The sequence below is a fragment of the Centropristis striata genome, chromosome 1 (assembly GCF_030273125.1).
Source record: "Centropristis striata isolate RG_2023a ecotype Rhode Island chromosome 1, C.striata_1.0, whole genome shotgun sequence".
NCBI classification, from domain to species: Eukaryota; Metazoa; Chordata; class Actinopteri; order Perciformes; family Serranidae; genus Centropristis; species Centropristis striata.
In genome coordinates, this window is record NC_081517.1 from 36,265,044 (window position 1) to 36,289,843 (window position 24,800).

Below are 24,800 nucleotides of genomic sequence, written 5' to 3' on the forward strand. Positions count from 1 at the left end.
TGTACTCTGCTGCCGGGCCATTAGTGATGTGTAGTAAGAGTGTGTGAAGAGGTGGGGCTAGTGTGTGAGGAGGTGGTTTTATTTGTTTGCTTACTCCCCTAACGGCTCCACTGATATGGGCCAAGTAGGAAGGCGACAGTTGTTCCTGCAGGAACAGGGGCCAAGTAAAACCTGGCTGCCCAACTGGCGGGCCAGTTTATTTAGGTGTGTGTGTGTGTGTGTGTGTGTGTGTGTGTGTGTGTGTGTGTGTGTGTGTGTGTGTGTGTGTGCGTGTGTGTTGAGTTGCGGTGCAGCGGGTAGGGGGACGCAGGAAATTGACAGCAATTCGCTCATTAACAACAGACTGTTATTGTTGTGCTGTGAGTTGAGCTGAGTGGAAGTTTTTTTTCTTTCTGGAAAGGGAAGTTGGGAAAAGTAGAACCACTTAAATAGACACTCCCCTCCATGCTTTGTTGTAAAAGGTCAAGTTTGTTGTGCATTACATCAGCATAGTCCGTTCCACACATGCACTGCAACCCTTAATTTATTTGGACTTTATATGGAGGAGCTGTATGTGAGAACGCAAATCTCCAAATCCCTTGAACCAGATATTAAACAGATTTTACCCTGCCAGCTCCCTAATATAAGGCTGTGTTATATCCGAAAGAGCTTGTGTGACTAAAGGAGGTCATTAACCAGAGAATTCACAGCAAGTGAGCAAGTTCATGATATTTCTCTCATGCAGCTGATTTGAAAAACCAGAAGAAAACAAACATTCGAGGGTCAAGAAGAAGGGTAATTTACATGAAGATGCTGAGAGACAACAAGATTCTATATCTTCTGCTGTAAGGAATGGCAAAAGTCTTGGTTGGTTATGATTAAATTATGTACCGACTACCTGACATTGGTGTAATCAGCATCAGGGTGCTGCCTCTTGCATGCTCTGCTCAGGTGCAACCTCTCGCCTGAACCAAATGCAGTACTTCCAGTAAGTGAGAATGTGTCTGACACATACAGTCTCCTGTTGTGTACTACAAATGTTGAATGGGCCACTAAGGCAGCGTTCAGACTGCCAGCCAAAATCGGATTTTTAACCCATCCAGATTAGAACTAGATGGCTCTTTTGAAGTCTGAACAGTCACAAATTACATGAAATCCGATTTTTGCAGACCAGATCGAAAGCACCTTCGGGAGGTAGTTTCAGATCGCATTTGGACAGATGCGTCTCAGTCTGAACCGCTCTAAACACTCAGATGGGTTTTGACTGTCCGTGACGTCACTCTACGCGTAGTGCGGGCAGCACGGAGACGAGGTGTCCACTGGCAGCCGCGCCCGACTCATGCGGCCCGACGGGGGCGTCCATCCGCCCGGTTTCTCCCCTGGTGCGTCTGAGATGTTCTGCACCTCTACTGGACAGTGATAAGGCCAATATACTGAGGTGACCTGCCTCCATCATGTTTGTTGTTCTTGTCGCTGTCCCAATTATATGACGTCAGACGATCTGACGCCGTTACTACAGCAACCTGTCAGATCAGTCAATAATGTGGCCCAGTCTGAACAGAGCCATATCCGATTTGGACACTTGCTAAAAACAGTGTGAACAATCAGCCCTAAAAATCGGATTTGAATAGGAATCTGATTTGAATCAGATTAGCCTGCAGTCTGAACGCGGCCTCAGTGTCTCAAGAATCAGGTCAGTAATTTGTGAGTTGCTATGAGAAAATGGCTAATGGCTGCTGCACATAAGGTAGGCACTACGGGGATTAAGGATAATATGATTTGGGCCACTGGAAAAGCTCTCATTGGCCCTCATTTATCAAACGAGCGTAGGAACCAGCGCAGATCTGAGTGTATATTTCGTCTTACGACAGGGTTCACATGTGATTTATCAAACAATCGTATCTCGCCAAACACAGCGTAAGAATGATCGGCTGTTGATAAATGTGACGGCTCGAAACAATCCCACGCCCTAATATATGCCTGATTCAGAAGGCTCGCCTCGAGGGTTTTACGACACCGAAAGGCGCAATATGGCCAAAAAGAGGATTTTTTTCCCCCTAAAGTCATCTTTATTAGCAAAGTGCACAGTTACAAATAACAGGAGCAGAAATATGCAGCGATGGAGGTTTATGAAATAAAAGTATAAAGTATAAAAACAGACGTGAGATCTGATCGTACCCTCCGCTCACGTTCAAATTGATAATTGCCCACCCTTGCGTAGAAATGATCTTACGCCTACTTTACGCTAGTTTTCTGTCGTACGCTCATTTGATAAATGAGGGCTGTTGTGTGCAGACGTACCTAGTAGGTCTCTCCCACTGCGTGGTACGTGTGATGTGGTTCAGATACTGTATCCTTCCAGAGGCTGTCCTCCTCTCTTCCCAGCTGTTTCATGACAGAATGAGACATACAGGTGAGAAACAAAAGCCTTATACTTGTTGTAAAGCAATCACAAAAATAAAAAAAACACAATTTTCCACCTCTTGACACGACAAAGAACAAGATAAACAAGCTAAAAGAGCTCATTTTTAAGGAAAACCTGTGATAATACTGACCCATCAGGTAAGTCATTGTCAAACAGGCGACTGCAGTCCACCACCGGCCCTCCTGTCCCAATGCGATCTCTGGACTGAAGACTTACTACACAGTTAACAAAGACAAAGAAGACAGTAGATCAATGACAATAACAGATATTAAATATATTCCTTTGTCTTTTATTACCGAGCCAGAGAAAAAAATAACCAAGGCAGAATATTGTGCGGAGGATGCAGCCTTGATCAATTTGTGTTTTATAATGTTTAAATAATACAATTAAATGGCACATCCACTGTCCCTAAGCACAAATACAAAACATGTTTGATATTGAGAATGATTGGTGAAGTTGAATGAGGAGGAACTTGCCATTTACAGAAAATCTGAATTCTCCATTTATATTTTAAAACAAGAAAATTGCATGGGAGTAGTTCCAACAATGCCTTACAGATGTTGATTGGTTCTGTGTATTCTGACTTTAAATGTACAGTGAATAAAAGCTCTCAATGACAAAAAGTGTCCATCTGAACTTCCATATACAGAATATAATTACACTTTAGTTCACTACAGCTTCATGAATATGCAACACAGACATAAGACTATCTACATGCTGTGTACATCTTTGGCTTTACTTGATTATTACCATTCAGTATGCAACTGAAATTGTGTGTTTCTTACCGACTATTTGTCCTCTCACAGTATCATTGTCATTGGGGCCCAGCTTATTCAGGTCCAGTCTCTGATCTGCAAGAAAAACAGAAACAATTGATTAAGTCTCCTGGCTGACAGTAGTGGGCTCAGTTTTAACACCACAACAAAGATATTGTTATCATATGAGCCTAGAAGACCATTATGAAGGAATACTTCCTTCATAATGTTCTGAGCACTTCTTCACTCCAAACTTTTTACTTAATTTATGAGAAAATATAAAAAACTGTTCACACAAAATATCACACATTTTGGACACAAAAATGTATTAACAGTCGTTTCTAGATAGGAACTCTGTGTCTGCTCAGCACTGGATAGTACAGCCAGACACAGACAACACAACCCAGGAAGACTCCAAGAAAGATGAAGACAGAGACACACAGACACACACACACACACACACACACACACACACACACACACACACAAAAGCCCAGCAGCAACACATATTAGTATCCATGAACAATAAAAAAGTATCCAGGTCCTGCAGGGGCTTACTTAAATATGAAAAAGTAAAACATAATCAGACATAAGACAGAGTGTGAGTGTAAGAGAGGGAGAGGCAAAGGGTGAGTGAGTGAGAGAAAGGGAGATAAAGAGATGCCCCAGTTCTTTATGCACTGACACTAAAACCAAAGTCAGACTGGATTTGTCATGTCTTTGGTTTGCCTGTAGGATTTTGTATGCACATAACATGGTGCATCTGTTTGTCTGTATAGATTAAGCAGATATAAACAACCCTATAGCTTGTTTCCAGGTGTGTGTGTGTGTGTGTGTGTGTGTGTGTGTGTGTGTGTGTGTGTGTGTGTGTGTGTGTGTGTGTGTGTGTTAGCGTGTGTGCATCTGTTCCGGATACGTGTCTAGACTAAACAGGGATGGTCTAAGCCTTACATGGCTGGAATAGTAAGCAGATTTTTCTCTTAAATAAGAGAAGAGGGAAACAGGGAGACAGAACATTTGCAGACCTTCAACCACAGGCCCTCACCACATCGTTTAACTCCTTAGACCTGGGGAAATTGTGTGCTACAATGAACAAACTACAATAATTAGTGTTAATGTGTGCATGTAGACCAACATGAGAGTGTTTAAGGATATTCATTTAGCTCACGCATATCTGTTTCTTCATATGCATTTGTGTGTTTGCATGCATGTGTAAAAACTAATCGCAGTATCACAATCAGTCAATGTAATTGGCCGTTACATCAACACTATGAACAATCCAAACAAATAAACATCAAGGATCAAAGTGAAGCAGACAAACATGTGTAGTTAGGCAAGTCATTCTGAAAAACTAGTGGTGTGTTTGTGTGTGTGTGTTGGTGAGTTTGTGGGTTCAGGAGTGAGACAGACGACCTAGAGGTTTGTGTCTGCGATGCTACAGGAAGTGGAGCTCAGTGCAGAGCCAGACAGACTTCTAGTAAACTAGATAATCATGTCGGATCCACTTTTGGTTTGCAAGTCTGTGTGTGTGTGTGTGTGTGTGTGTGTGTGTAGGAGTCAAACAGTTGAATACAACTTCTAGAAACCAGGGCAATTCCAGTAAAGTATTTTGTGTGTTTGTATGTTTTTATGTTTGTCTGTGTGTGTGTGTGTGTGTGTGTGTGCGCGTGTGTGTGTGCGTGTGTGCGTGTGTGTGTGTGTGTGTGTGTGTGTGTGTGTGTGTGTGTGTGTGTGTGTGTGTGTGTGTGTGTGTGTGTATCTTGGTCAGACCACAGACTGGGCACAGTTCGTGTGTCTGCAGCACAAAGGACAAGGACAAGGGGATAATGTGAGCGCTGGTGTCTTGTCATGGACCCTGATCTGTCCACTTCCTGTGGCTACGAGAAAGTATAATTTCTGCCATGTTGGCTGTATGGTAAGTGGCTGGTCTGGAGCCTAACTGGAGCCTATACCGTCTGTTTCTAGAAGCTGTGGGTAAATTTGAGGGCAAGTTCTTCGGCCCCCAGTGGAGTTAAAGTATGGCACCAGGATTTCATGGCAGTCAAGCTCCACTTTTTGTGGTATTTGGTGGATTTTTTTTGGGGGGGGGGGGGGGGGGTTATGTGCCAAGAATGCCATTTAGGAGCAAATGTAAAGGTGGCTGGAATATATATTGCACTTCTATGTGAAATATTCAGCTTTTTGGAGCTGACATAGGAGGCTGTTACATTTGACCAAACCAAAGAACAACTCCCTACATTCATGGAAGTATTAAATATGCAGTTTAGATAAAAATGGCAATTATATTCAGACAGACAACTCCTACAGTGGTTGCTGGGTGTGCAGAATGGATGGATAGAAAAAAAGCAAACAGCAGGATATATTAAAAAAAAAGGGGGAAGAAATGCAACTCAGTGTGGTGGTTCTGGTACATGTCTGACATTTTTGTTTAAGACAGAGGAAGATGGATTGAAGTAAGGGAGGAGAATGTGTGGAAGGAATGTTAATTTGACAGTACATACTACAGTAAAGTGTATGTGTGTCAGTATCAACTGACTGGTACTACCAACAAGAAGGCAGACAGAGCTAACAAGCATGTGGCCATGTGGTTTGCACAGAAAGAACAAGAGTCACTTGGAAATCAAAGGGTGCAACACAGCGGCCGCAGTCTGAAGCCATACAGTTGGGAAACTAACCATTTGAGAATATGCGCGTCTGTGCAAAATCATTGCTGTTCTTTTGTATGTCACCCACATTCGACTGAAGTGACTTTATGGTCACACAGGATTATCACACACAAGTATCCTAAAACAGCATGTTTCCTCCTCTTTCTGCATCTTGTGCAAAACAGTTCCGATATGTATATCTGCAGGACTATGTTTCCAAGAATAAGAGGCATTTGTTTCCCTGACAGAGTCGCATTGCTGTAAAAATGAATTGTGGCAATCGATTTAGTCCCAGGTGTCTGATGTCTACAGCAGTATTTCTGATATGTGTGGCCTAAAGGAGTTGCCTGTGTATTGCGCCCATAAATCTTATGGCAATGAATGGCTGGCACAAAAGCCGCAGCCGGCTGCAAGCTGAGGATGGGACAGCAGCACTGTTGAAAGAGCTTCACATGCAGCAGCAGGCTAGCCAGCTATCAAAAGGCTGCAGCCAGATAAAACAAAGGCACAGGAAAGGTTCCCTGACATGACATTTTTGTCTGTTGTTGGAGACACTAGGTCTGATCCACACAGATGTCTGTCTGTCCCTGTGTGCTGAGTGCAGGATGTGTGTGCATACATGTGTGGAGAGACGTTAACATGGCTCATCCAACCACTGTTTAGTTATTCATTCATTAATTCTGCATTTCCTGTGGAGCCTCCCCATCACTCTTCACTTACAAGCCAGACTGGCACCTTAGGGTAAAGGCCAGGGTGAGCATGCAGAGGGAGTATGAAAAGACCAGACACCGGCACACCACGCAGAGCATGCACTTACACATACACTAACAGGTACTTACAGCCAGTGTCTTTGAGTCTGTTGATGGCGTTGGATAGAAGGCGGACACAGCCCAGGAAACCTGCGCCCTGCTTTTTGTGGATCTTCTTGTGGTTCCATACGCTGATGGTGATCGAGTCTGCCTTTCCGATGTATCTGTCAGAGGAGGAGAGGTGAAAGATAACAGGTCAATAAGACAAAAAAAGTGGAGTATTTTGCAATCCTAAACATATGTATAGAACTTCAAAGCATCCAAAAAGACATTGTGTACACTTGTGTGCACATTGCAGGTGTGTAAGGGCAGGGGTTTTCAGCAACCCGCAGGGTATGAAAGATGTAAAAAAAACGGAAACTTGTATTTTGCATCGGTTCCAACTTCTTCTCCCTGACAGCAAGGAGAACAATGCACACCATGTTTGTGGTGCAGACTTTCAGACTGCGTAATGAGGCCGATTAGCTGATTTTAAACTACCTTGTGTGTACGTGCTTATGTGTTTGTGCAGATTTAGCGCAGCTGAGGTCAGTCTAGTCGTGGTTCAAAAACAGAGGAAGTCCCCGACATGTGCTCCACCACTGTCTGAGATCCAGACAGATCCTGCAGTAAACACACAGAGTTCAGCATTCAAATGCACAATCACTCAGTCACTGACACACACGCACATGTAATTACAGCCTAGCACCTAGCACTGATGGCAAGCGCTACATTATGCTGTGTATCACTAGCGAGAAGTGGGGTTTCCCTACTGAACACTTCAAAACATACAGACCTGGTATGTAAGCCAAATCATACAATTTGGAAAGTTGTTGCACTGAAATGAACCTGTGTGGATTGTGGATGTTTTTAAAGAGATAGTTTTGGGTTGTACGAGGTACTTATCAATCATCACCAGTGTATAACCTACAGTAGATGGTGGTCAACATCCCCCTAGTTTGGAGAAGGAGGCTGGAGTACCATTAAAGAAGCTAAGCATTGATCTGCTTTAGGCTGGGGCAGCAGCAAAAATGTAATTTCTGTAAAAAAAACATCAATAAAATATTAAATGTATGCTATATTTAGAATACTTTTACCACTTAATCTCAGACAGCCCTGCTTAGGTTTACACATGGGGAACTAAAGCTGTTATCTATGCTCTCTTCAAAAACAGTTATTTTACCTTGCAGAACATAGGAGTTGCTGATCTACTACTAAAATATGTTTTACTGCTGCCTCTTTCACAGCACTACATTGTTTCAATGTCAGTACCCCTGCCTGCTCCTCCAAACTAGGGTTGTGCTGACCGCCATCTACTAAAGATAATACACTGACTATGGATAAGTTCTTCACCCAACCCCACTTCCATAAATCCAAACTATCCCTTTAGGTGTGCAGCGATTCAGTCTCTAGTTGCTAGATGAATATTTGATAAGGATGCAATAGCCGAGGTTAGCATCTTGACACTTTTTCCCTCTTCAGCAGATGCTGATGTGTCTAGACCCGTGCTTTGTTGCACATGTTGATTATGATCTCATCTTACAGCCATTTAGCATTATTAGATAACAAGTGGGTGCAAGAACAGACAGCTTTCTGCAATGAAACTGTCAATTTTGTTTTCCAATGAAGGCAAATTAATTAAAGGCATACTTGCCAAGAAATGGATACTTACAGACTAAAAAACCACTTGAGGTAAGATGCTCAAACGCTATCTTGTAAAAGGCTTCTGTTTCACCATAATATGACAGTGGGATTATAAAGAATTCTTCACTAGTTAGGATGACTGGGAAGATTTCTGTTCTCAAAGATGTACTCAAACTCGCTGAATGGGTTTGCCTATATTTGATTTTTTCTTCTAAATAAAGTTGACACATTTCCATTGAGACCAAATTTGAATAAGCTCATCTTTAGTTTGGACACAGTTTTAATCTTAGAACAACAGATGTTTGAACCATTGTTTCAATATGGTTCCTTGAATTTTATGTGTTATGATGTGACTCTAAAATTCTCCCTGAGCACATGATCTTGTTCTTAAATCTAATCTCATGCTCTTCCCATTACAGTGCGTCTGTGTCAATGACAGGTCAATGTGATGCAAAGGTGTGTTGTGCAAAACATCTTGAAGCAAAAGAAAAAAAAGGGAAGTGAAATAGCCAACGAGACTATGACAGACTGTCTGAAGATAAGAGAACAGGTAGAACAAAAGGCTATTTCCTCACTCACAGAAAAGGTGTTGGGAAACTTTGTCCATGATAAATAAGTGGACCCCAAAACCAGCAGAACTACAGGTTACAACATATATCTATATACTGAACTGGCTGTGACTCCCTTTCTTCTACAGTTGGGGGTTGTCGCTCTGAAAGCTACTCGGTGTGGGAACTTTGTCCAGACAGTGCTGTCTGCACATGTCCAGAGCTGCACAGACGAGTTCTCACTGTGTGACAATCTGAAACTGAACATCACGTACAGGCTGCATTGCCTCGAACAAAAGTGTCTCCCTTTTATTTTTTTCATGAGCATTTTTTGCATCTCTTTGCTTGCATGTTATCCTTAATTCTGACAGAACTTTTCTTGGCTTTGTTCTCTGAGTGCAAGTGCAAGTGATGACATTAACCACTGCCAGATGACAACAAAAAATATTATGCCAGCATGCTCAAAATAATAAAAAATGTAAGTAAAAAGAAGTAGACCCCTGAAGGATAAATATAGCCCTGTATATTATGTCAAATGTTATAGGAGCCATGAAATTAAACATTAATTAGAAATGAATTAATAATGTGACAATTATGTAAGCCATTAGAATCGCGTTTTTGTTAGGAGACTTGTCTTGTGAATACTCCTCAGGGTTCAAACAGTATGTTCACCTTGTGTTTCTATTAATTGTGTTAAATTATTTTCTCCACCATGAAATCTACTTTAAAAACAAGAACAAGAAACGCCCATATGATTAACTTAACACTGTTGGTCAAGCACAGAGAAAGCACAATTACAATCTCTCTCCATCTCTCTAGATCTCGCTCTCACACACAAACACTTTAGGTGGCAACAGCAGCAACAACATCAACAAAAAGCATGAGTCCTCCTGCTTCAACAGACAACAGCAGAGGAGAGGAAAAAACCCTGGGTCAAATCCAGATTATATTTCCAGGACATACTAAATCCAGACCTGCAGGACTTCCCAAACATTTTCTTGCCAGGGAACATACATAACATTGGGAAATCAAAAATAAGATTTCTTTCCAGATTGGATATATTTCATATTAATTTTGGACAGCCTTTGGTTGCTAACATCTATAAAAGATAAAAATAAATCACAGTGGAGATTCTGCAGCTCTGGCTCATCCATATCATGTACCTTGATCTGATTTATGCAAATTGAACTGATGCCACGACATTCTTCCCCAGCTCCCTTGTTCCTTGCTGTTACATTGAACCGACTACTCCATTTCACTTCTACTTTTGGACATATGCTCCCACAGACTTTTCCTGTCACTCATAATTGTAAACTGCAAATATGTATGCAAGAATATCACTTACAAAGTAAAACTAGAAGGTCACATGGAGCGCGCAGAACCCCAGCAAGGCATGCCGTTTCTTGGATATGTTAAATATGCAACTTGAGTGGGCGATGTTGTGAATTTATCAGTCAGGAACTCCGTTTCCGATTATCCTAGTACCACATACATCCAGCAGAAATGCCCTATCTCGCAATGTTGTAAAAATGAGAAATAATACTTCATGAGCCTCGTGTTTACCATCTGCTCCAAAATGTAATTGGTTCTTCCTTGGCCCATGCTATACCCTTCCAACAAGTTTCATGAAAATTGGGCCAAGTCAGAGAGACAAAACACTCATTGAATATACAACCAAAGCCCTGCCTGTTTCCAAGCATAGAGTGAGTAATTTGCTTTCTGTTAGCATTCTCTCCCATGTTATCCCGTGTTTTTCTGTGCCAGCTTGCTGCAGACAGGAATGAAGCAGAGAGAAATCATCCGCAGGTTAAACCTCTGCTAATCAATGTCTGGAGTTACTCACTTTTTGATTATACTGTAGGTGTGTATGTCTACCATACAGGCCTCCAAGGCTTGAGATAGGTAGGTTGGGATGAAAAGAGTCAGCTGCTGCCAATGCATTTTTAAAAAGGCTGTAGCAGTGCTGGTGCCACTGGTATGTTCAATAATTTATTACTGGGGAAAAAACAAATCTTGCTGGTGTGTGTGTGTGTGTGTAGCCTGATAAAGTGACACAGGCTCTCATGAGGGTGCATGGTATGCACAGCGCAACATGTATAGCGTTAAATATGCGGCAAAGTCAGAGGGAGCTGAGACCAAATCTGACCCTCTAACCAAAGCAATGTGAGGAGTTTATAATAAAAAGGCTGGAAATTGGCGGCCAAGCATGAGGAGGCAACTTGCCAAAACCAGACCTACATACTACTGCGAGTTCATGAACTTTTAACAGAATGTTTTCGAAAGTTGGTTGGGTCTGTGTGTCCTTATGCTTTTTTGCATAGGCTACCGATGAATTAAAGAGAATCAACTGTGGTAAGAAAAGAATGACATAATTTCTGCAGCGTATGTTTGATAAGGGATTCAGAGCATCGAGGCTTCTTGTAGTTTCAGTGTCATGTGGGAAAAGACCCCACCTCCTGAAGCTGGGGGTGTGGCGAGTTGGCAATCTGCCAAGCCCACACTCCCATCTGGTTTCTGTGGCATGTTAGAAATTTCCTGAACCAGAGGAAGAGGCCAGGGGTCGCTGGCGGAAAACATACTCCACAGAGAGGGTGGGGATCGAGAAGGGGCTAGACAATTATGTAAAAGAGGGGATCTGAGGTTATTGTTGACAGGGCACAGGAGGCATTGAGAAACAGGTGTGTGTTTGAAAATAAGTGTGATGTGGTGTGTGAGATAGATGTCTCAGCTGATAAAGGCATGTACAGTCTCATGTACGGACACTTTCAAACATATGTCATTATTACACAACTGGGTTTCGTTATAAAAAGGGGAAGCAGCTAACAAATTGTTTCAAATTTATGATTAAGCTACCTTTTGTGTTATTATTTGGGCTCCAGACTTTCAATAATATTTGCTTCAGCCATGGGGTTAAAGTGTGTGATTGAATTCAATTGAAAACTGAATGTCTACCCAACTAATTAAGATTTGACTATTCAACCACCCACACTAACACGGTGCTCAATATTCCTTCTCTCAACCCATGTCTTGTGCTCTCATTGTCTGTATCTCCACCACAGATTCAGACAGATCTAGATATTTAGCATGCTCGATATCCGTAATGTGTCAGCCATGCATTGGTTTTGTCAACACTTGCATGCAGATTGTTGTTCACTGGAGCAAGAGCAGAGCCAACACTGATTTGCCTCTGATCTGGGGCTTTTGTCTGGGACTTTAAAAAATTGTGGGCGAGGGGGAAAATTACTAGAGTGAACTAGCTATGACAACCTGCTGACACAGACCTCAGCCTAGGGATGAACCTTTTTTTTTTTAAGTAAGCTAACCAGCTTTTTCTTCCCAAACCCTTTAGATTTTTTTAACATTGCATTATTCATAGATTTTGTTTGAAATATGAATGACCTATTGAAAGCCACAATTGGTTCAAAGAAAGTGAGCAAGCCTGAAAAAATGAATTGGTTCACAGAGGACATCGCTGAAGGGCTGCAAAACGACTAAGCAAACTCAAACTTCTAATACCCAAAATAGGAAGAATCTATTATCTGAGATCGAAGGAATTCATATTACTACAAGTTTGGGTTTCTTGCCAAAAAAACTCCACATGCATGTACTGGGGATGCCTAAAATATGGAATGTCTAAAATCTCACTCTACAAGATGTTTTGTTCACGTGAAAAACAGCTTAAAAGCTTTATAGATGGGTGTTTCTGCACACAGTAAAAAAGAGGCGACTCAATCTGCATTCCTGAAACACTTGTCATAGCAGCTCCACACAGAGACATACTAGAGAGCAAAACCAGTGTGCAGCATTTCTGTGACAACAATGCTGTCTGCTTCAAAGTTCAGGTGGTGTGTGACCTCGTTCACAAATCCATCCCTTACACACTTGCTAGATTTGTTATTTAAGTGGTCAACAGCAACATGGTACATTGCTACACAGTTCTGTTGACTTACAGGTCATAGTGCTGATTCCACTTTGGGTCCAGAGTGTTTCTCACAGTATCTGTAGAGTGGCATTGTCCTGAGCCGTCCACCACCACTTTGGCAAAAGGATCTGGCAACCCTGTAATAGTAGACAAAGGAAAGTGAAAAAGCTTTGTTTAGCAACTGAGTGAGGTAACCGATCCCTCTTTCATGGAGGAGATACACGTGTGACATGTTCAAGCTCCATTTCATGTGGCAAATACAGCAAATAAAAAAAAAAAAAACAGAGTGTGTCTAAAATATCTTTTCAGCAAAGACTGGGAGAAGAAATTTCACAATATGAACAACAAATGCAATTCCTGTTGGGGCGCTACACCTGTGGCTACTCGCAGCAGCAGTCTCCTTTGTCTGTCATTCACTTCGTGTTTGCGTTGTCCGAGTCACCATCATCTTATCAACATGAAGGTTGCAAGATTTTTTTCTTCTGACATTGGTCTTTTATTACTGCCATGTTTAGCCTGCAGGACCAGCCTCAAAGACTCAAGTACAGTCTAGACTTTCCCCGATATTGAGTTTTTAACAGTTTCTTTGCACCTTTTTTATCTGCCAAGAGAATTTTCTCAATTATTTATAACGAATATCTGTATCTACCATAAGGCAAACATGGGCAATGCAACATAAGTCATCATAACAGTTATGCAGCAGTTGTTGAGCATATCCCCTGATGCACCTGGATGGTTTAAATCGCTGTAGGACAAAAATCCTGTGAATTAAGATACTGCAGTGTTTCACCAATATGCATTACACAGCAGCTAAAATAGTTTTGCCTCTGTTTTATAAAAATATTTTTCAATGCAATGGACAATGTTAAGTCACGTGAGCTTTACGCTACAACTATTTTGTTCGGTTAGAAATCTGTCAATGGATTCCTCTTGGTGTGTTTATCTGGGGATCTCTGTGTGACTGTGCAAAGGTGCGTATGCGCAGTTCAAATGTGTCAGAGTATATACCTCTGGGCACCGATACTTCACACAAGTCAAACCTGTTCAGTAACCCTTATGCTTTTGTGTGAAATCCCTCTTTGTGGTTGTGTATGCATGTGTGTGAACATGTTAAGATAAAAATTGACTTGTTATTGTCTGTATCCATGACTACCAGGTTAATTCAGAACCAAACTATGAGCAAATTACCCTCCTACTGTTGAAAATGTAGTTCTTTCATCTTAACCATAACAGACACTTCCGGTAACAGATGTATGTTGTTCTATTGTTTGTCTCAGAGGAAGTAAAAAGCATGTCTCCTCTTACATTAATGCCATCGGCAGAGGATGGCCTCCTGTCCCACTCACCTACACAGAGGTTAAAGAAACAGCCTGAAGCTAAATGTTAACAAAAAGTAAATTAGAAGCCAGAAAGAAAAAAAAAAAAAACACACTACTCCCTCCCTTGGATGATCTCCAGCAATCAGCATTTTGATCTCCTCAGGTTTGTGTTCACTTGTGTGTTTTATCATATCTCACTTTTATGTTATAGCACTCTTCAGGGTGTACTTGTACCACTTAAAAACATATTTAAGTCTTCTTATTTTCCAACACGACATTCAAGTATTTGATATGCCATGTGGTGCTTTTATGGGAAAATGCATAATCAGAGGATGAACTGTCTAATTGCCAATAAGGTGTAATTTCTATCCAGTTTAATTAAAGCCTTTTAATTAAGTCTAGTGCTTCTGTACCAGTGGACCTGATACCTATCACTCCGAGTTAGGTTAACGGCGGGTCCCTATGCGTGCCAAGCCTCCTGGTGTGTATAACAGACAGACAGCTCCTGGAGGACTTCATTTACAGCCCGGCTTCAAAAGCGAGCAAGCTGCCACTGCTGACAAAGCCCATTCTAATGCACAAGGGAGGGACTGGGACAGGAATAGAAACATGTAAAAATAGACCCTACTTACGGAAGAAGTCTTTCTTTGCCAGGTTCTTTGCACACAGGACTGAAAGAGAAGACAGACAGAGAGATGTTAACGACAGGTTAAAAAATTATATGCGCACAGGGTAGATAAAAAAAAAAACAGGAGATCTTGAAAAAAAAAAAAAAAACAGGCCAGAAGACTTTTACCACAAAAATCTTGGCTGTTGCCAAAAATACATATATTTATTTATATGTATTTTTATTTTTATAAGAAATAATACAGTAGATCTCCCTGCAATGGAAATGAAAAAATGTTAAAAACATTCTATTATTTATTTATTTATTTATTTATATTATTTTTGGTTAGAGCCCAGCAAAATTAAATATTTCATCACATGTTCATTCTCGTCTTCGCTCTAAAACCTGACACAGTTTTCTTGAAGTAATTACTGCTGTCTTGTTGCAAGCATATATAGGTTTGTCTATCCCCACTGCCCCCTCACAGACAAGAAACCCAGTCTTAAGAGTTTCTTCTTGTGAAATATTGAGAAGACAAGCACTCTTTTCTGTATGAAGCAACATCCCTGGGGGTTTGCATCACAGACAACATACAATGGCTTTCAACAGAGACAGAGAAAGTAAGATAGTAAGTCTATGTTTGGGTTTGTCTGTTGTTGCCTTTTTTTTTAATCTTCCTCCCTGTATGTTGGAGGGCTGAGGTGAACTGAAGTAGGCCGGTTCTCTGTTTGAAGCTGGCTAGACAAGCCTGCGACAATTATAGAGCGAGACAAAACGGGCCAAGCAGCAACAATCAGGAGCAGTGGCAGAGAAAACTAACATGATGAAGGTAATAAAAACAACAGTGAACTTTAGAGATGCAAAAGGGAGTTAAATAAACATCACATACTGCCAGCAGTCTGACAAACATCCTTATCACTTCTGTCAGTGAATTGGAGATTGTGCTAAACTTAAAGTAAAGGGACAGAAAATCTCTCTGCAAGTGGTTCTTCCACCAATCTTTCCATTTTCTGTATTCGCTTAATTCTATTCATGGTCATGGGCAGGCACTTTCACTTCATTATCAATGCCGGCACAGGTGACCCCTTTCTTGTGCTTGTTGTCTTAGTCTCAAGGCAAAGATTAACTACAAGATTTACATACTCAAGTTCAAGAAAAGACACAGATCAGACCTTCTGGAGTGCCCAGGTGCTCGATGGGAAATAAAGGTATATGACCAGGAGGTAAAAATACAAATCCCATCCTTTGCCGCTTGACATCTTTATCCTAGCTATATTTTCTGCCACTTCACATCCACCTGTGTCTAGACAGACAATTTAAAAAGATGCTCTGTTCTAAATATGGATGGAGTCTCTATTAATTCACCCATGGGTTTCTGAAGAGGCGAAACGAAGCAAACCATAGCCTGGTAATCCAGAAAAAGAAGTGGCATGGGGGGGTGAGCTTTGGCGGGCTAAATAGAGAATTGATAATGCATATTTTTAAACCTTAATATAAATTAAATGGAGAAGGAAATAAGCCTCAGAGACAAACACTGTTTTTTTTAACCAGGATGTACATCAGTGCTGTAAAGCTTTAACATAGGTGTCAATGAGGATCAACTCCCTTTTGAGGCAAGTCTTAAGTAACCAGTCGAGGAACTAAAGTTTTTGGCACTTCTGCATTGGTGTGCATGTGTTCTCTACCCTGCCTCAGATGAGATCTGTTGCTAAAAAAAACACAGCTTCCAAAGGGAATACTGCCCTACAGCTACAACACAATGTATAGTCTGTAGTGAAAGTGCAATTGTATGCTGCTGTGTCAATTATTTACAGGAGCCAACTACACACGCATTAGCCTCATTTAGAAAACACATAGGCTATGAATATACAATGCTGCTTAAAAAACTGAATTCTAATGCAGTAATGCGACAGAGCTTCCAAGAGTTTATACATCACAGAAATACAGTTATTACATTAAAGTAGGGGTCGGCAATTTTCTGGAAAAGGCAAAAAAAAAAAAAAATGAATCTGAAAATAAAGCTCCTGCTCTTTGTCGTTAATGCTGGAATAGCACATTTTTCTGCAGGATTTTCAGCCACTAGGCCACTAACCACTAGAATTACAATATACAAAAACTTTGCTGTGACATTTATTCTCAATTGAGGCCCCCCAAAAACGGCTTGCCCCAACTTTAAGACCCCTATGACAAAACAGTGCTGCACTGGAGAGATCGTGTATATGGATGACACAATAGATTGTGTTTGAGCATGTGAACCTGCCACGAATGATGAACAAGCACCGCTTCTGAAAAAGATATGGACAGGCCTGGTAAACCAACCTAGTATTACACCCATTCAATGTGGAGACCTTGACTGTGACCAAAATGTCACAGTCAGACAAATCAGACAGAATCACAACATGGGAACAGACGATCTCAACATAAACCAAATTACACTGACTGGGCCGACTGGATGAACACTAACCATCAGCTTGTCAGGGGAAATTACACTGCCAAAGCCGACAGTATGGGTGCAGGCCAAATCGGAGGCAGCCAGAAAAGCCTCCTGTGGGACAAAACGGACACCGTGTTGTCAGCAGACAGGAGAAAAACAGGAGAGACAGCCGCCTGAAATCTTGGCAGGACATTTGTGGATAGAGATTCCAACTCGAAGACAAAATCAGCCACCAAAGTTAAAATGGGTCATGATTTTAAGTCTTAACCCTCGCCTTGAATATATATATATATATATATATATATATATATATATATACACATGCATCAGCCTATTTTGTGTACATGTATTCCAAGGTATTAGCAGCAGAGGTTTAGTGACAAACTATTCTATCCAGTGATTTGGAAATCTTATTTAAAAATGGCCCTGTGGAGTTTTCTTGTACACAAAGATATGCGCAGATTGAGAGTTGACAAGAAAGATTGAGTGCATCCTTGAGGTCTAAGAAACGTGTTTCCTACTGATTTAAAACTGATTTATTCCTAAGCTACTAAACAATTTTAAATAAAGTGTGTTACGCAAAATTTAGCTCCAACATCTATATGTTATGATTACTTAATTTTACATTTTGACAAAGATTTTGTCCTTTGTTTTGCTCACGGTATCTAAAGACGCAACTGCTGAAGTAGCTACTGGGTTAAATCGAGCGTGCTGAGCAATAGTACAGACTTGGCTCTCTGGTTACTAAACTATGCTAATGAAGATTAAAAGATTAACCTGCACACTGCTCCAGTGTCTCAGCCACAATTACAACATAGAGAAAAGCCTCTCTCATTGTCATCAATGGCCTCTCACCAACTGTGCTGCCAGGCACAGCATGCTGCTGCAACTGATGATGGTGAACAACAGGGTCAAAGGGGGCATGAATTAGACAATGGTGCAATAATTATGACTGGAGGGCCAAGAGATAAAACTACCAGTGAGGTTTTCATGACTTATAAAAGGCACATAAAATATGGTTAAAATATCTGATGTTATTCCAGGTTTTTATAAGGTTTTTAAATGTTAAATTTGTATGATCTGGACAGATTATTAGCTTAAAACATTCTAAAAATGGACTAATAATATCAAAGTAATCTAAACTTTATGTCGAAGAAGTCTATGTATTACGTTAAGGATGTGACTACCGGAAGTGGCATAGTTATGTAAAATTGTGATGCATAAAACATGATGCATGGAAGTTAAGTGATGTTTGAATCACATCTTTTACATGTGGCTTCACACAGGCTGTTATCTCCTCCGGAATGGAGCTAGACTGGGACCTGTCCATTGCAACAGTGTCCTAAAATGCAGAATATCAGTTTAGGTGTAGGTTTGAATTTTACTTTGGAAAGTTAGCTATACATTTTTGAGGACACTTTCACAGTCGCTACATAAAAAGCACTTCCATCATTACTAGAGCAAAGTAAGAAATTATTTTAAAAAAAGAACAAATACATGAGTATGCTTTGAAAACAAAGAGCCTGCGAAATATTCAAAACACCTCGATTTGAAGTTTTGTAGGTAGCCTAACAGATTATGATTTTTTACAGAAACCACACAAGGACTATCAAGATGCCTAAATATGTTGAAAAGCTGATACAAACCCCAACAATGTGGACCCTAGCATCAATGAGGAATCAAATCTCATCTCAGCACCCTGTGGGGATCTAGCAGTGATGAAAAGCTGCCACGTGAGCAGGCAGGCCATAGTGACCCAGGGCTGGCTGAGAACCAGACTCATTCAGATCCTAACACGGAAAGCTAGGTCAACTAGGAATCAGTAAATGACCAGGAAGCCCTGGGGTGAAGCTGGCCTCAGTGTTGTCCGTGGATCATCATACCCACAACAAACCCTCAATTTAACAGTAAGAGAAGACACAATTATTCTGCCTGCATGCCAATGTCCTGTAAACAACAGAGCAGATGACAAACATGTTACCATCACCAGCGGCTTTCTATTTCGGAAGAAGATTCTGCAAAAACCATCTTCTCATGCTTACTATTAAATAAAATAATTGCAATTCATTCCTGACCTTTATGATGGAAGTTCCTCAGAGTAACAATCATATTTTAGATCCATTTTTAACCATACAGTGGTTTCAAAATGAAAGAGCTGAAATAAGACTGCTGAGTCATACCCTGGAGTTAGAATTACACTTTTTTACATTTGGTTACCAAATTGTAAGCAAACCCATGTTGATGAAATCTGTATGAACAATATGGTCTCACAACATTATTTTCTGGAAACTTTTGCCCGTTTGAACTTTTCAGAGTTCATAAACTGCTAGTTCTGAATAAAAATAAACTGCATTCTGTGCACCAGTTTGAAAGTTGCCACAGACATCACAACTCTGGTATTCTGAGAAATACAGAGAGCTTACCCTGGCTGCATTAGGCTTAATCAACATTGCGTGGACTTGTTTGGCAAGGGTTTTTAATGTAATGGATGTTCATTTATATATGAAAGTCCCACACTCCGACTTTGATCAAATAAAACCTGCATAATCCTCAGTATTTGGCTATCAATTTGTATTCATATTCAACGTTTATATGTCTGAAAACATCTACCTGGGAAAATCAGGTTCTAGAGCAGAAGAAAACCAATAAGAGCTTACATTCACTAAATATTGCTGATTTATTCATTAGACCACCCAAAGCTGCCTTCATATTAGACAGAGCTGCGATAGTAGTTAAAGGGTCAAAAAGGGGTCAACTCTGCTCCATTGTTTGTTAAAAGGATTTGAAACAGCTGCTGTTTTGGGACCATTTGTAGGTGAGTCACCCCACTCTACAGTCTGAAACAAGCCATAAATCAAACTAGCAGTCTCGCCACACCAAGCCTATCCATCTAAGAAAGCTACATGCTGGGATAATGCCTTTACCACTATCTGGTAGCTTAAGAAGGTGGAGACAGACAGTGACCTGTCATTGATCCAGACAATATGCCCTGAGGCTATAGAGGTCAACCATAGCTTCCCGTCCCCTGGGGAACCAGTAGTGCACTCTTTGAGCACTTAATTGAGCCTGCACACCAGCATTTGAAGAAAAAGAAGATATGAAAGTAACAAGCCAATTTTCCTGTCTCAGTAGATTTGAATATATATAAAATATAAAATCTGTTAAAGGCTACAACTGACATTTTCAAACATGTAATCTTCTTTTGTGAATATCAGGTCCTGTTGCCTCATGTTAACAGACCAAAGAAACCAGTCAGATGTCCTGTGAATGGAGGAAATATCAACAATTCCTTACCGTGATGGGGGTTGGCATACACCCTCTCCCATATTCACAGAATCACTAACTGCATTACACCAGCCCAAAGCAGTTAGCAGTCATGACATCAGTGTCGGGGCCCTCCAACTTTTTATGTGACCAACTCTGAATATGTGAAGTGGATGCATTGCATATGGGCACAAGTGGTCTTGTGCTCTACTATACATGTTTCCTTAACTCCCCTAACACTGGTTAGAGTGCAGGAAAATGGTTTGACCCAGATTTTAAATGCTCCTTACTGGCCATCCATGCACTGGCTAGCAGAAGAGAAAGAAAAGAAGCAGCTTCTCTGCCATTGCCCATGGCCTTTCCAGTGATACAACACAGTTGGATGCAGTGAAAATTTTTATTCAAATATGTCATGTTATAGTATGTGTTAGGGCTGCCCCTACTTGGTCTTTAGGGTCTGAGTCGACTGCTACACTTTAGTAGATTAGTCTCTCTGGTTATCACAAAACTTAAACTGGTGCTTTTGCATGATTCTTAGTGGAGAAACTCAGTTGTACAGATCTAACAATTAATGCAACAAACCGTTAGTTGACAAACATATGTGGGTGTTAGTCAACCAAGAGTTTCTTTAGTTGGAGACAATCCTAGTATGTATGTAATGTGAAAACTCCTTCTGTAGTAGGCCTGTAGTATACTGACCCACTGATGTAACATTGGAATATACATAAATCACAGCAAAATGATGCATGATAATCATGTTGTGAATTTCAAAAAAACAAGACTGTTAGTATTCATTACAAAATATGCAAATATGCCTCAAACCACAAAGAGAGGCAGTTAGAGGAGTTAAGGCTTTGTATCGTCTCTGTCTGTCTGAAAACAAAAGGTCAGGCTGAAGGTTAGCATTAGTTCTGGTCAAAGGTGAAAGGTTTTAAACAGACAGGAGCAGGGGTGCCCGATGTTTTCTCAAGGGAGTCTCCATTTGCTTTGACTGCTTAACGCCTCAGTCTGTTCGTTGTGGAAAGGGGGAGGGAGTGGGATAAGTCTGATGTCCCCCTCCTTAAAACCCAAAGAGGATGCTCTTTCACAGTGTGATAGATCAGGTCATATAGATTGAAACTTCATTTTACAGATACATGCAGCTCTATTCACAAAATGAAACATTTCAAAACTTTTTAAACAAGTTGCTGTAAATGCTGTCCCAATGCACATTTGTAAAGATGCTTAATTCTGAGTGGGATTAATCTGTCATTCATTCATGCTGGTATTATTCACTCTACATAAGAGAAGAAAGCTGTGAGATGTGTGTGAACATTTGCAGAAAAATATCTGAAGGTTCACAGCTAAATATTCATCACAAGATAAACATTACTTCTTTCAATGAATAGGACAAATTAATAGTATTTTGGAAAAATATATTTTTGCGATGATAGTTCATTGTGTCAATGCATAAATGACTTGAGTGAGGATCGTGGCTCTGTAAATTATTGTGGGAAAATAATTTTTCGTTTTCAAAGAAAGGGGATGGCAAGACAAAAGGACATGGGCTGTATCCAAGTTCACAATGGTGTATGATTTGCACTGTACAGTCCACTGAACCACCAGCATGCCTACAGCCTCTTGCATTCTGTAAACATTATCAAGCCACAGAGCTGGGCTGCTTTGCCCTCAACCAAAGTGGTAACTCCAGTAGACCATTGCGTGATTGTGCACTGCAGACTCGGCGGTCAAGTACAGCCATTTTGTGGTCCATTTGTTCAATTAATTCTCCGGAATCACTACAAGGACAGGGAGGTCAAACCTTGCTGCACCAAGTTGCTGAACTTGATGCTGATACAGTCATAAAGAGTAGTGAGGATCCAAGGATCTTTTACTTTCAACTTCAGTTTAGTGCATATTTGGTTTTAGTGCAGAAGCCATACAAGAAGAAGTTATGATAAAAGGGATCAGTTCTGTCATAAAAATGTGCAATTAAGTTCCTTTACCTTTAATCAACCTATTGGGGAGTGTTACAGCCAAAGCATTAGTCAAATTCAAGCTGTTATTCTGTAAACAAGTTTGTTTAATGCTGTGCTTGTTTTTATTGGCACATTACTTCTATCCTTTCCAAATATTAGCATGGTCAACAGTGTAGTTTTGGGTTGTTTAAAAGGAAATGTTCAACACACTGTAGTGGGGCTTTGGCTGTCAGGGAAACCTAAAAAGAACTGAAGTCTCAAACCTAAAACCCCTCAAGGCAACATATTTCAGGATTTAAAAAATTGTTTTTTATCTTCCAGTTCTTCAAATATTGATTAACAAAACATCTGTTTCGAACGACAAGTACAGAAGTTTAGGCTCATTTGCAACAAAACAATAAACAAAAAGGTTCAATGGCCTTACAGTTACTACTTGGAAACAGAAACTGGAAACTATCCTGGGGGAGTTCAATTAAATACAATCTAAGCAGTGTAAGGAGAAAATCAAATGTAAGTTATGGACCTTTGAAACATGTTTGACAAATCATGTTGTGGTGTCAAGTTTGCTTATTAACTATATTTTTTTTAAACTGCACTTTAATGGCATGTAAAAAGCCAACCATGGGAGGTGTGAGTTTCTACCTAGAAGTTGATCATGAACATTAATCTTTCCTAAAGTACAACTGCTTCCTCGAGGCAAACAATGACCTAAAAACTGCAGGCCTGTCCACAAGTGTGAAGTTATGATAACATTTTAGGCCTCAGGTAACAGACACACAGAAAATTGTACTAGTGCACCATAAACATTGGAAGATTAATAATACAACAGAAACGTCACACATTGAAGGAGCATCCCTCCTTCTCCAAAAATCTAGGTTACCAAGTAATGAAATGTGCATGTGGCCCAAAGCCAGATTTTGATTCCTTTTCCCTTTACACTGTACCTGATGCCAGCCAATGTGCAATGACCCAAGCTACTTCACTCAGCCATTTCAAAGGTTTCTATGCTTTCAATTTTTAAAAGCATCCTTCCTTTTTAGAGCATAATTGCCTGATTTAAAAACAGGAAAATTATTCTTTCCTGGACAAAATGGGCCATGCTGCACCACAATGTCACAGGAGCATTTTAAAAAAAATATTAAAATATCTTCCAATATCTCTTTAGCTTTATTAAGAGAGGGGGAAAATACTTTTTTTTTTTAAATCGACATTTATAGTAAATTATTTTTTGGGCTGTTGTCAAATAAAGAAGTTCTTAGTCGACTTACAGCCTACAATTTGTCATGTACAAAATATAATTGCTATACATAGCTTTGAAGTTTTTGAGGAGTTATATAAATTGCAATGTTACACAATTGGGGCTGTGTTCATATATAGCACATGGCCTATAGTGCAGAGGGAGTTTTCATACTAAATACACACTAGGGATGACTTCAGCTGAAGAAATTCTTGGTTGGCTAACACTCATACAAATGGTAAATAGTAAATGGAGTGCACTTATAGCACTTTTATCCAAAGTGCTTTACACCACACACGACGCTCATTCACCCGTTCACATACTTTCATTCATACCGGTGGCCGAGGCTACCAGGGCACACTGGTGCCACCTGCCATCATTGGGAATTCATTCACACACCGATGAACGCAGCATCGGGCATCTTGCTCAAGGATACTTCGACATGTAGGCTGCCATGGTCAGGGATCGAACCACCAACCTTCAGATCGGTATGCGACCGCTCTACAAACTGAGCCACAGTTTGTCAACTTATCAAGTAGATCTGTAAAAACTGAGTTTCTCCACAAAGAATCATAAAAAAGCACCACTTTAAAACATGACTTTCCAAGAAATGTGTGGTTAGGTTTCTTGGAAATAAGAAATTCAGCATGATTTAAGCACAAAAAATGACTACTCAACTAAATAAATCTTAGTCAACTAGACCAAAATGATCCATTAATCAGCCCACATGATTTTGAAGTTTAAAAAAAAAAATCCTTACACCCACTGGTATCCCCGACTCATTAGTGACAGTAATTCAGATTTGAAAGGGAAGGCCCACATCCTTCACCCTTGCCTCTATTATGACTCTTGCTACAGCCCCATGCTGTCTCATTCACAGCATTGTTCAACAGTTAAACAAAACACTTCCTCTTCCCGTCCTCACGCCTCCATGGCGGGCCCGCTCACCCACGAGAACACAGTGAGAATACATGTTGGAAAGATGTCAAGCACAAGTACACTGTGTGTACGTGACCAACTTTATGTTTCAGTGGCAAGTGCACACTGCAAAAAGTAATGATGGTGCAGTATGAATTTGCATTTAAGGGGATCCAAAATTGGGCAATGTTGCCAAACTGGGGATCTAATCTACATTGGACTTCCTCTCTGGAAAGCCATTACTAGATTTCCCAACCTCACACCCTTTCTCCAGCCCGGTGAATGCTCAGGATGCCAATTATGTCATTCATTTGAGCGGCCAGCAGTCTACAGCTGACACTCCACCTCCACTTCCCC

At 40.6% G+C, this 24,800-nt stretch overlaps 1 protein-coding gene across 1 annotated transcript in view; it reads right to left on the minus strand.

The window, feature by feature from the left end:
- The window catches only part of LOC131977337 (E3 ubiquitin-protein ligase SMURF2-like), a 67,345-nt gene that overhangs the window by 26,722 nt on the left and 15,823 nt on the right, over window positions 1-24,800 (minus strand). The window contains exons 2-7 of the mRNA XM_059340589.1: window positions 14,658-14,696; window positions 12,735-12,843; window positions 6,644-6,777; window positions 3,190-3,255; window positions 2,535-2,619; window positions 2,281-2,364 (exon numbers count right to left, since the gene is read on the minus strand). Coding sequence (XP_059196572.1) covers window positions 2,281-2,364; window positions 2,535-2,619; window positions 3,190-3,255; window positions 6,644-6,777; window positions 12,735-12,843; window positions 14,658-14,696 — 517 coding nt within the window. The remainder of the gene's footprint in view (window positions 1-2,280; window positions 2,365-2,534; window positions 2,620-3,189; window positions 3,256-6,643; window positions 6,778-12,734; window positions 12,844-14,657; window positions 14,697-24,800) is intronic.